Source organism: Melopsittacus undulatus, chromosome 6 (assembly GCF_012275295.1).
Source record: "Melopsittacus undulatus isolate bMelUnd1 chromosome 6, bMelUnd1.mat.Z, whole genome shotgun sequence".
Classification (NCBI taxonomy): Eukaryota; Metazoa; Chordata; class Aves; order Psittaciformes; family Psittaculidae; genus Melopsittacus; species Melopsittacus undulatus.
The window spans coordinates 48,576,426-48,588,321 of NC_047532.1; the positions used below are offsets into that span (position 1 = coordinate 48,576,426).

At 46.4% G+C, this 11,896-nt stretch overlaps 1 protein-coding gene across 3 annotated transcripts in view; it reads left to right on the forward strand.

Annotated features, from left to right (window-relative positions):
• TP63 (tumor protein p63) overlaps nt 1–8,582 on the forward strand; it is a 72,033-nt gene extending 63,451 nt beyond the window's left edge. For 2 of the 3 annotated variants that reach the window (XM_031043072.2, XM_005142319.3), the window contains exons 9-12: nt 2,057–2,214; nt 3,133–3,277; nt 4,155–4,248; nt 5,488–8,582. In XM_031043072.2, coding sequence (XP_030898932.1) covers nt 2,057–2,214; nt 3,133–3,277; nt 4,155–4,248; nt 5,488–5,784 — 694 coding nt within the window. In that variant the 3' untranslated portion in view covers nt 5,785–8,582. The remainder of the gene's footprint in view (nt 1–2,056; nt 2,215–3,132; nt 3,278–4,154; nt 4,249–5,487) is intronic. The other variant, XM_031043073.1, reaches the window with a different exon arrangement.
• The last annotated feature ends 3,314 nt before the right edge of the window (nt 8,583–11,896 follow it).

Below are 11,896 nucleotides of genomic sequence, written 5' to 3' on the forward strand. Positions count from 1 at the left end.
ATAAATATTTCTAGTCAGGAGCTCTCTGAATAAAATCTGCCCTGAGCCTGAACAATGCAACTAAACCTTTTTTGGGAAGTCTTTGTTTTGGAATTTCACTGTGTACATGGTGACCTCCTCACTTGCATATCGTGCAGATTTTGCCCTAAGAGACTACTTAGATATGTATTAATTTCAGGTGAAGCTCAGTTAAGTGCCTGAACCTGTAAATAAGAAATACTCATTCCGGTCCTAAATCCAGAAGCCTCTGAGGTTAAGGGTGGTGTCAAACCTGACTTGAATTTCATGGCTGGCCTCAGCTTTCATAATTGGTGAATTGAAACCTCAGATCTGAATCATTCTCTTTACCCTGAAAAGTTGGGTCTGAACTTCATGGCTCAGTTTCACTTCCCCTTGGGAGTTGCTGCTGTCATTAATATTAATTTGTGAAGCTTCTTGTGCTTTCCACTTCCTTGAGTCTATGAAGTTTGCTGGATCTTGTCCTGCATCTTCACTTCCAAAGGACAGTTCGCACCCTTCTATGCCTCCTGTAATTGTAATTAGGTAACATTTCTTCAGGGCCTTAGATACTCTAGCCTGTTAGCATAGATATTTTCTCCACCTAACACTGCAAGTCTTAAAAGTGCAGGAAGCTGGAGACAATGTAATTGTATGAAACTTGACCTTGAGTGCTGCAGGTTTTAATAAATTATCTAGGTATAAGCCTTTTCTTTCCTTTTACACTTTGCTTATTTGAAGTAATAACTATTCTCTTTGCATAGAAGGAAAGCCAGTTCTCAGGAATTGGTGTAACCAGTTATACCCAGACAAACAAGTTTCCCGATGGGAAATAAGATGGGAATGCACCCTTGCACATTCTCTGGGGGGTCACAGTGATACGGATGAACAAGTGCCAGGCTCCATGGTGAGCTGGGCAACCTCTGCCCTGCTGGACAAACATGGATTGTGTGGGTACATTGTGTCTGGGAAGCATGCCTGCTTCCCCAGCAGTTTTGCCTAGTCTTGTAAATGCCCCTGGTGCCAGAGAGAGAAAAAACTGCTCTCTTGTGGCAGGGTGATACTCTGCCAACTGGACCCGTTTTAATGATAAATTTCTGCATATCTCAAGTAAGACCCCACTCCAGATGGGATGCCGCAGCCGTAACTCGATCTGCTGGGCTGCCGTTCAGAAGCAGTCTGGTCTCCACACTCTGGATCACTTACAAGGCAGGATTGCAGCTGGGACCCTTGGGGCTGATGGCGGGAGCTCGCCAGCAACCCTCTCTGGCCTGGTTCACAGATATGCTGGATGGAGTTTGGGGCTGTCTGGACTTGAGGAAGGCTGGTGCTGTTGTCGAGTGGTTGGAATCTGATACTCTTTGCAAGCAGCCTATGCAGTCTGGATACCAGGTTCTCCTTAATACCAGCAAAAGCTGTGTTAGTGTCTCAGGCAGCTCTGACCATCTCAGCAGTGGTCCCTCAGGTGTATGGAGTTTGTCTTGAGCAAAGAGCCTCTGGCAGTTATACATATGCCTGATAACAATCTGTTTACATGAATAAATAGGAATTTTGGAGAAACCAAGGTAATAAATGTGACCCGATCTGAAAATTGCTTCTGCAGTCAGGTTATAGGGATAGTTACCATGGTTTGAGATGACTTTCTCAGTTCTTGTTCTAATGAAAAAGTCTTTGACCACAAGGAAAGCTTAACTTAAAAATTAATATTCTGAGTTTTGGCAGGTGTTTGCTGGCTTTGCTTATGGTTTTTTGTTTTTTTTTTTTTTCAACTGAAAGCCTTAGAAACCTTTCCTTAAATAAAAAATTTGAACTGAAAGTGAAGCTTTCTTTTGTCATTGTTTCACGATTTGTTTTATAAATGTCCAGCATATCTGTGAAACTCCTTATTTACTGCTATTTACTCTCTCTCTCCAATGATCTTTATCTGTGATGCTCCTAGGGTGCCAGTGATTTCATTAGCAGGTCACCACTGCCACAAACAGCAAACATAGCCATTGGGTGCGTATTCTTAACAACCAACTGCTGTGATTACTTGTCCTAACATCTCCTTGGTTTGCAGGACCTCCATGCAGTCACAGTCATCCTATGGCTCCAACTCTCCACCACTGAGCAAAATGAACAGCATGAACAAGCTGCCTTCAGTCAGCCAGCTAATTAACCCCCAGCAGCGCAATGCCCTGACCCCAACCACCATCCCTGACGGCATGGGAACCAACAGTAAGAAACTCTTGCTGCTTCTTCTCCTGTTTTATGTGTGCTCCCTGCTAGTCTGGGCAAGCAGACTTGGCATCTCCAAGCAGGTAGTGTTAGGCTGGGGAGCCTGGAGTAATTGCTGGAAACATGAAAAGCCAAATACTGCTCACTGCTGTGCCACAGGGCAAGGCTTCAGCATCCTGCTGTAAGCCTCACAGAGGTGAACAGAGCTACTTCTTGCTGCACATCTGACTGACTGCACTGTCATCTGTCTTTCAAGAATTGTTTTTTCTTTCTTTCCCAGCAGAGATTCAAATGCTGGCAAACATCTTTTTCCCTCAGTTCAATTAAGACACCTCTTAGTTTCAAAGCAAATGTCTGCATCTCACAACTCTGTAACCTGCTTCCTCCTGGCTGCTGAAGAGTGCCCAGCAGCTCTGTAAATCCAGGATGACAGACATGGTTCTGGGGGCTGAGTTTTGGTGCCCCTGTTTTTTAATTTCAAAAGTACTGGACCCTTGCCCACACCTGTTGCTGATCCCCTTCGGCTGCTCTCAGTGTCTCTGAAAACAAAGCTATTTGGCTTCTGTATTGGGTTACACTGCTGGCTCTGTCCTACTCCCCTCCTGTGACAGGGAAAGCTGAGATGAGGCTTGCTTAGTTGCTTAGGTTTCTACTGAGCCTGCTTGTAAAGGAAGGTGATGCAGCAGTGCTGCTGCCAACAGTTACTCCAGTGAGGGCAGAGCTCCTGAAGGACTGTCATCTGGTCCTCATGCACATTGCAGCCCTGCCTCGAATTCCCCTTGAGCTTGCTCCATGCAGGGCTTTGCGGAAGATTTAAAGCTGCTTTGTCAGTGGGTGCTGTCCTTTGGTGCTGTACTGGGGTGAAGCTGGGGTCCAGGTATGCCTGGGTAACAATGTGCTCCTCCTTCTCTCCTCCAGTTCCCATGATGGGCACCCACATGGCCATGACCGGTGACATGAATGGCCTCAGCCCCACGCAAGCGCTGCCTCCTCCCCTCTCCATGCCTTCAACGTCCCACTGCACCCCCCCTCCTCCGTACCCCACAGACTGCAGCATCGTCAGGTGAGCGGGAGCAGCCTGCCCAGCGCACATTTTCCACCCTCAGGGAGCGGAGGCCTCGTGTCAGGGGTCTTGAAGGGTCCTGCCAAAGCCCTTGACCCGTTCTTCTGGAGCACTGGATCTCAGTGGGTCTTGGCAGTCCTGGGCTGGCACCCTCTAGGCACCAAGCCTTTAACCCTCACCTCTGAGCAGCCGAGAGAAACAGGGATGTTAGGACTTCAAGAAGCCAAGCGCTGCAGCATCTGTTGGATTGGTGGAGCTGAGGGTACCAGGCAGTCTTTGCAAACATTTCTTTTTTCTTTTTTTTTTCTTTTTTTTTTTCCTTTTTTCCCCCCTTTGGCCAACCGAGACAAGCCATGGATGGGTTCAGAAGCTCCTTTGCCCTCCATGAGGTCAAACAGGTTGAAAGATGCTGCCCATAAAGGAGGAATCCTTACACTTAGGGAGGAATGTGCTGACTTAATGTACTTTGTGTGCATGATGTGTTTGAGCCCCAGACCCGCTGTCTTGCTGAAGCCCTCTACCCCTGCAGCAGGCTGCCATGGGCTCAGCTGCCTTTTGGGTGAACTGACCTGGCAGGATGGCTCATGTGAGCCTTCCTGCTCCAAGATCCAGGCTGTGCAGCCCTGGCTCTTGACTAAGGCAATGTGGTGCCACAGGGGTTGTCTGTTAGGTGCTGAGTTGACGCACTCCCTCATTTGTTTGATATGGCAGCAATGTGGCTTGCTGGCCTGGGATGTCTTGGAGAAGGTCAAGCCAAGGGTGAAAGCTTTGTTTCCTGTTGCTGCAGGTTGGCTGTGTGTTTGGTTTTTCTGTGGTTTGGGCTGTTGCAGCCAGGGTGATCCTTTTTCTTTCTCCTTCCTTCCTTCCTCCTCTGCAGCTTCTTAGCGAGGTTGGGCTGCTCATCCTGTGTGGATTATTTCACGACCCAGGGGCTGACCACCATCTATCAGATTGAGCATTACTCCATGGATGTAAGTAACTCCTCACCATTTCCTTTGTTTGCACCCTTGGCCCTGCTTTAGGAATGGGTCAGAAATCCAGACTCAGTATATTTTTATTTTATATGATTAGTTTGATTTAAGACTGTTGCACACAGAGAAGGCATATTGTGAGGTGAAAAGTGGCTGGACTTCGGGCCAGCATTGTAACTGCCTTGCCTGGCACAGAGAAGGAGTGTCTCCCCCTCCCCACCACTTTCTGTTTTAGCCCCAAAAGTGGCCCCAGCCCACATGCCTGTTAATTCTGCAAGGCCTGGTTTCAGTTTACACTGCTCTGAAACACCTCACTCGCCTGCAGACAAGTAGGCTGTCCAGAAGTGGTCTGTGTTTTTCCCTCCCTGCTTGTTTTCTGGCCTTACCTTGATCTTCCCTTGCCACTGGCATCTCAGCCCTGTTTTGGTTTTGATTTTTTTTTTCTCTTGCATGGTGCTTGCTGTAGGGTTGCTGCTTCCTTTCCTGTGCCATTGCTCTCCTCCGAGCTGGCTGTCCTGGTTTTTTGCCCCAGAATTTTGCAAAGCTGTGGTGCTTTTGCTTCCTCGCATGGGCTGCCTTCCTTCTGCTGCTGCTATAATTAGAAAAGCTGACCCATATTAACCAAAGCTGGTTGCTAATTTTTTCAGAAGCTGATATCACATTTCCCAGAGTGTAGGTAATGCTACCCTCAGGTACTGCACCGGAGATGATGAGGCCTCAAAGTTTTGTTATGTCTGCTTGTAAACTTTAGTTATGTTGAAGTAAGTAAGGCAGTTCCTATAGGGTCAGATCCAGAGCTTTAAATACTGGAGCTCAGACTTGAATTCTAAAATCCTTTTGCAGGCTTTGAAATAAACACAGTGGTTTTCAAAGCCATTGAATATCTGCAGCCCAGCAGTCCCTGCCATAGACAACCAGCAGATCTCCCAGAGGTTGTCTTGGATGCCTTGCAGTCCAGTTAAACATTTAGCTTGAGGTCAGCACATATCATGCATGAATGTGTGTTTTGTGTAACTTCAGAACAGACCTTGTGTTCTTGCTGCCTCTTGGCTGCACACTCTTGTTAAAAAGTGAACCATGACCTTCAGGAGCAGTGTTTTGTCTCCTACAGTGCATCATGGCCAATTTTAGCAGCATTGCTGGTTAGTAGGCATTTGCAGAGTGGCCCAGAGACTTCTGTTCCCAGCTCCCAGCTTGCCCAGGTATCGCCTTGTTAAGCCCTCCACCTTGCCTTTCCAGGATCTGGTGAGCCTCAAGATCCCGGAGCAGTTCCGCCATGCCATCTGGAAGGGCATCCTGGACCACCGGCAGCTCCATGACTTCTCCTCCCCTCCCCACCTCCTGCGCACCCCCAGTGGCGCCTCCACAGTCAGCGTGGGCTCCAGCGAGACGCGAGGGGAGCGGGTTATCGATGCGGTCCGCTTCACGCTCCGGCAGACCATTTCCTTCCCTCCCCGTGACGAGTGGAATGATTTCAACTTTGACATGGATGCCAGGCGCAACAAACAGCAACGCATCAAGGAGGAAGGGGAGTGAGCACCATGGACCCTGCACCGCCCTGCCTCGGCCACAAACTGCTCAGCCCTTGTCTTCCTTCTGCTTGGTACTGCACCCTTGGACAAAGGGCGGAGGGAACCTTCTTGCTCATTTATTCTGGGTTATGCCCTTAATGCTGTCTAGGTCATACTCCTGGACCACAACCTCCACCCCAGCTCTTGCAAGGGGAAGAGCAGGTGGTATTTCCTTGAAAGCCGTTGACCTTCTCGAGAAGGTGGTGTTCTTGTTTTGTGTTTTCCTTTGGGAAGAGGGCTTCTTTTCTTGACTTTTGAATCCCCACACACCTTGTGGGCATCCTGACCTGCAAACTTGCCTCTTTCATCCAGTGATCTCGCTTTGAAAAGCAGGAAGGTGAAAAATTTCTTAAAAGCAAAAAAAACCCACCCCATTTCAACCCCAAAGCCAAATGCAAAAAACCCAAAGCCACCAAACTCTGAACTGGCAGTTCATCCAAAAAAATAAATGGAATTGGTCTGCTAAACATTGCACTTAACCAGCCTCTTCCCACGGAGCTGATTGCTCCATTCATGTGTAATATTCTCCAGCGGAGACAGCACATGCACTTTGCTGGGCAGGCCAGTGCTTACAGCCACCTGCAACTCATTTTTTCATTTTCCCTCACCTTATCTGGGAAAAGAAACAAACCTGCTGTCTCTTCTTGTTTTGAATTTACCTTCATATCTATGTCCTGGTTTGCTTGTTTCAGGATATAAATGCAATTACAGCCATTGGTCACTCTTGAATTCTGCCCTCGACCCAAACGTTAGCCATTCTGTACTACTACTGACATTAAAGCTAGAGAATTAGGCTTTGCCACATATGCAGCCTGGGTAGTTTAGTGTAAGGATTTGCCTGCCTAGCCTCCAGTTGAACAGAGAACCAACTGAGAACCGCACACTGATTCGTAGGGCTTCAGCTATCCTAAACCCAGACAAACTTTTACTTGGACCATGCCAGATTTGTTTCATGCCAAGTAAAGTAGAACCATCTTTAGATATATCTGTAGTAGGCTGAAGCCTGTTGTGGTTTATTGTTGGTGACTATAGACTAAGTGATGAGCAACTAGAAGCGAAGAGTAAAAAAAAGAAAGATATTTCCAACTGCCTTGGAACAAGGATGAGTTCCTGGTAATACGAGTGTTGCTACTGCAGAAAGTCATGTTTACATGAGAAATTTATTCTTCTCTGTGGCTGGTTTTTGGTCTTGTTTTTTGGATTTTTTTTTTGTGATTTCTTTATTGGTTCTACAGCAGCTGTGTTCCGAAGCATTTCCTCTGGCTGCCAGTGATCCTGTGGACAAGTAACTGAACAGAGAGCATGTTTTCACATTTATTATTGGCCAAGGTATTGAGACTCTAACATATACAAAACAAACCTAAATGGAGGAACTCAGCTCAGCACAGCTGCTTTCAAGTTGGTCTGCTCTTTTTAACAGTAAGCCTGACTTTTTGGTTTTTTTGTTGGGTTTTTTTTTTTTTTTAGCTGAGGAAAGATGAAAAAGCAGCTTAAATCACTTGTCATCCTACCTTGCTATAACCAGATCATCTCGTTTCAATGCAGTGGCTTTTTTTCTGGGCCCTGCTGTGTGCCATGTATTTCATTTAAGCTTGATATTGTTAGCATCCTGCTCCACCTGTCTGTTGTGCCAGGTCTATGTTGCATTCAAAGACTGCCTTTCAGTAACTGCAAGCCTATTTTGGGTAGCTCTAAATGGTATTGCAAGATTGTTACCCTGTAAAGTGTGTATATAAATATTTTTTGTATGTGTAATTTTGTTTCCTACAGCATAACATGCCAATTTTTATTTCTTCTTGGGCTACCGGGTCTGACAGAACCACAATAAAATGTTGTTTGTTTTTCTGTTTTTGTTTTTTTTTAATTATTATTTTTATGCAGAACGCTTACAGTATACCTTGTAACAAATGGCTCGTCACTGGACAAATATATTTGTATTTTTCATACTGAGATTCCTGTGTTACTTTGCAGTTGAGGGGGAGGGGAGCAGGTACTGGAAGCCTGTCTTATCATTTATTTTGTAACACTTCAAAGAGCAGTGTCCTAGATTTCAAAGTATTTAACATGCTCAGTGTGAAAACTTACTCTGTCTTTTTATGTTGTTGTTTTCCTATATGCTACAAAAGAAACAAGTCCTCCTGCTCTTGACTTGGTGCAAGAATTAATTCAGCTGGGCAGTGTTAGTGCGGGGAAAGTGTTAGTGTGGATACTTTGCAAATTCCTGGAGGTGAATTAGGCTGTGCCCTTCTCACCTTCCAGGTTTTGTATTACCATTGTGTAATCCTTCTGAGCTGCTTCAGTATTGTACCAACATTGATGCAAAAATACCGTCATTCTAGGTACTAGGAAGCTTCTGACTATAAAGGTTAATGCAGTTAAGGCTGTGCCCAGAGTGTGGGTGCAAGAACTTCAGTATCTGCCTTTCAACTCAGCAGTGAGATGGTCAGCAGTCTGCTTTTCTGCTGCATCACTAATGATTAAAATATATGCTGTGAAAACCTTTCTACTGTATATTGCTATGGAGCCCACTTCTGTATAACTGGAATCTTCAAGTGAGTTTGAACTGCTGTAGCTTTTACCCTCCTCTGTAGAGCTGTGATTTTTGTTTTGTTTTGTTTTGATACATCAAAGCATATGGGTTAATTGAGCTGAGAATCTGCCAATGCTTGTAGCAATGACAGTGTTGCCTGCACCAAGACTTGTGTGTGCTTTGGAACACCTTGTTGTTGAAGTCAATGAAAATAAAAGCCAAAGTGAAAACGAGACTGAATTCCCAAACAATTTCTTTTGTTACCTGTGCGCCTTCGTGGAAGTGAGCAGGAGTCCTTGCTGCTGTTTCCTCCTCTGAGCAGTCAGAGCTCAGTGCTGCCTTTGCCCACGTGTGCAGTTTTCTCATCCCCACACCATCCATGTCACAAGGGTGTGTCATAAGGTGCCATCGGGCACCCATCTGCCTTCTTTCTGGCAGATTGAATAGGTCAGCCCCTGTAAGCCTTGTGATGAACTGTGAAATCTGGCTCTTGCATTGTTTGCATGGCTCTGGTGTTTTTTGCCCTCTCATCAGGTTTCTTCTTTCTGGTTTTGAGCAGGGCACTGGGAAGTGGACAGTGTTCAATGTTCTGCTCAAACACAGTGGAGCTGTGGTTTCTGTGTGCCCTCGTTGGGAGGAAGGAAGGTATACTTGGAGCAAGCAGGGTCAGAGCTGCCCTTTCTTACCTCCACACTTGTGAAACAGCCTTGCACAGCCATCTCCACCACCCCCCATGGAGCTTGGGGTGGATTGTCCTCCTTATGTAACTTACACCAAAGGCTTTGTGTGTCACCCTGAGAATCCTCTCTCCTACCAAAGCCACTTCCTTTTCTTTGGTATCTCAATAATTCTTTCAAGGATTAGAAAGAATAGTGGCTCAGAGCCAGTGGGGTGGCTGTCCCAAAAGTGATGGAGTGGCCTCTGTCAGCCCAGCTTCATCAGAGGTTTCTACATGGGGCTCAGGTCTGTCTTTTACAGATTTCCTTGATTATGAGTCAAAAAAAAAAATCTCAAACAATAAAAAAACATCCCACGAAGATCTCAGAAGAATGAAAGTCCATGGCTTTCCTTAGGGGTTAGTTTCACACTGACCATTAGGGTAGGGAATGCTTGTTTGATTTATTTGGTTCTGAACACTGTTTCTTTTCCCTTTTGCCAGAAAGTTTAGATTCTGGTGAAAGCAGTTATCTCTGGATATCAATATCCAGAGGCCTGTTTGCACTTTGGCAGTCAGGGATTGCTTGAATGTGATGTTAAAAACAAGTATTTTGCCCTCAAAGAGGAAAGTCCTACTACAGTGGCTGCAAGAACTTGCTGTTTCAGCTGATAGATTCTGCCTCTAGTTGAGCAAACTGAATGAGGTGAAATAGGACTTTAGTTCCTTTAACCAGGTAAGCCTGAAATATATTTGCCAATGGTTGGAATTGCTGTCTGCTGCGATCCACTGTCAGAGTAGGAAACTTCTGTGTTCCTTAGGTTATAGCAAGGATTTCAGGAGTGAGGAATCCCAAGCTGGTGCACTCCCTTTTGCCCTCCACCCATATGCATTGGAATTTTGTCTTTGGATATTGGGATGCTTTATATGCAGGCATGAGGTTTTCAGGGCAGGGATCCATTACAAGCTTCCAGCTGTGTTTTGCAAGCCTGGGTGGACCTCTGAAGATGTGCATGCCCTTCTATGCTCCTAGTTCTAAGTGTGCTGAAGCTAGCAGTCCCCTGGAATGAAACTTATTCGGACACAATAAACCTTGGCAAACCTCTGAGTGGAGCCTGTAAAAGGTGTCTTGCTCATTGCATTCTTCCTGCCCAGCATGTCTTAGCAGAAACCCTTTCCTGACAGCAAAGAGCCTGCCTGTGCTATGGAGGAGGAGTGCAGGACCTGGCCTCCCACTCTGCCTCTTTGCAAGTAGTTTCTCAGCAGGAAAACTGTGTGGGCAGCCCAGCCCTAGCACCCAGTGGGAGCTTGGGCTACTTGGTCTCCTGATTTACTGAGCTATAAAATGTACAGCTTATATAAACTCTGTGAAGGTCAGTGAGCAGCTACTCCAAGCTCTGCAGGGCTCTCCTGTGTGGTCTGCTCCAAGGGACAGCAGTGTACAGCCACTACAGAGATGCGGAGTGTGGCCATCTGAGCATGTGCTGTGCTTGTGCTGAGCCTTCACCAGCCACGTTTGGCAAATAGTCTCCCCTAGCTGACAGGCTCAAGCTAGTGGTTTCTGGGTCCTGAGATATTTTGGTTCTCTGTGATCCATGACAGCAGCAAATTGTCTTCTTGAGCATACAGCAAAGAGTGGAAGTTGGAATTCTGAAGCCTTACTGTTGATGTTTGGATACACTGGCCATGAACACCAAATGAACTGGGAGGAAAAGAATCTTTATGCTCTGTTGGAAAGTACTGGCTGCAGCTTTCTCCCAGCTTGCTTCCCTAAGACCAAGAAGCCAAAATTTAACACAGGCATATGACAGTTATCTTTGCTACAGCTTTGCTCTCCTGAGTCTGGCCTATGGGCTGACCCCTTTTCTTTATGCCCAGCCTCTCTCAACTGTATCTACCATCCCTTCAGCACAAGGCCTTAACATCAACACTGTGGAACCAGCTGGTTTATTTTGTGTGTATGCACAGTTCTATTAGTAGGCGATTTTCAATAAGTGAGGAGTTGGAGCCTCTCTGCAATCCCCCTCCATCTGCCTGTGGATGTTGCAGGGCTGCCCATTGCAGTCATGTCCTGCTGCTAGGTGAGTGTGGCTGCGTTCTTCCTTACCTCAAACTGGGTAAAGTCCTTTTCTGGGAGGTGGGAGGATCAGTTGGTTTTATTAAAATTGCTTCCTTGTAAACATTCCTACAGTGTCATAAGTTTTGTTCTTAGGAAATATCAGCTCTGCCTTCAGGAAGTGAACCAGACGCCTGGGACAAGTGGTGAGTAAAGGAAAAGCTATGTGAGATTGGGGGGCAGAACATGCAGGATTTGAGGTGGGACATGGGGGCTGCTGCTGTAGCCCCAGCACGTGGGCAAGCACCAAGGGGTATCTCAGGGGATGGTGTACCATAACTGTGTGCCTACAGCATGGAAGCCAGGGGAAAGGGTCCCGATCACAGCAGCGAACACTGCTTGTACCCAGTGTGTTTCTGCTTTGGTGGCTGCAGTCATAGCAGTACCATACCTTGCTCTGTTCCCACAGCAACATCAGACACAGGCCCATGGGCAACTGGATTTCAACTTGATAGCTCTAAGATTCAGTGTTTGGCAAGGGTCTTCATGCATCATTCAGCTGATTTCCTCACTGATGCTGCAGTGCACTCTCCTTGCATGCAGTGATAATGTGAGCATGGCAGCCAGCGGCTTTTTTGGCTGAGCCACTTCCTCAGACGATGGGGAAACATGCTCCAACAGGAGGCAAGTGCCTTCTAGCATGCTCAGCAATTATTCACAGGCAGATTGGCTGATATCACCCATTACAGCATGCAAAGGAGATGCTTACATTGTCTCTCCCAACTGCCTAGGGTAGGAGATTAGGTTCCCTGCATCATCAGTGGCAAGAAAGTCCC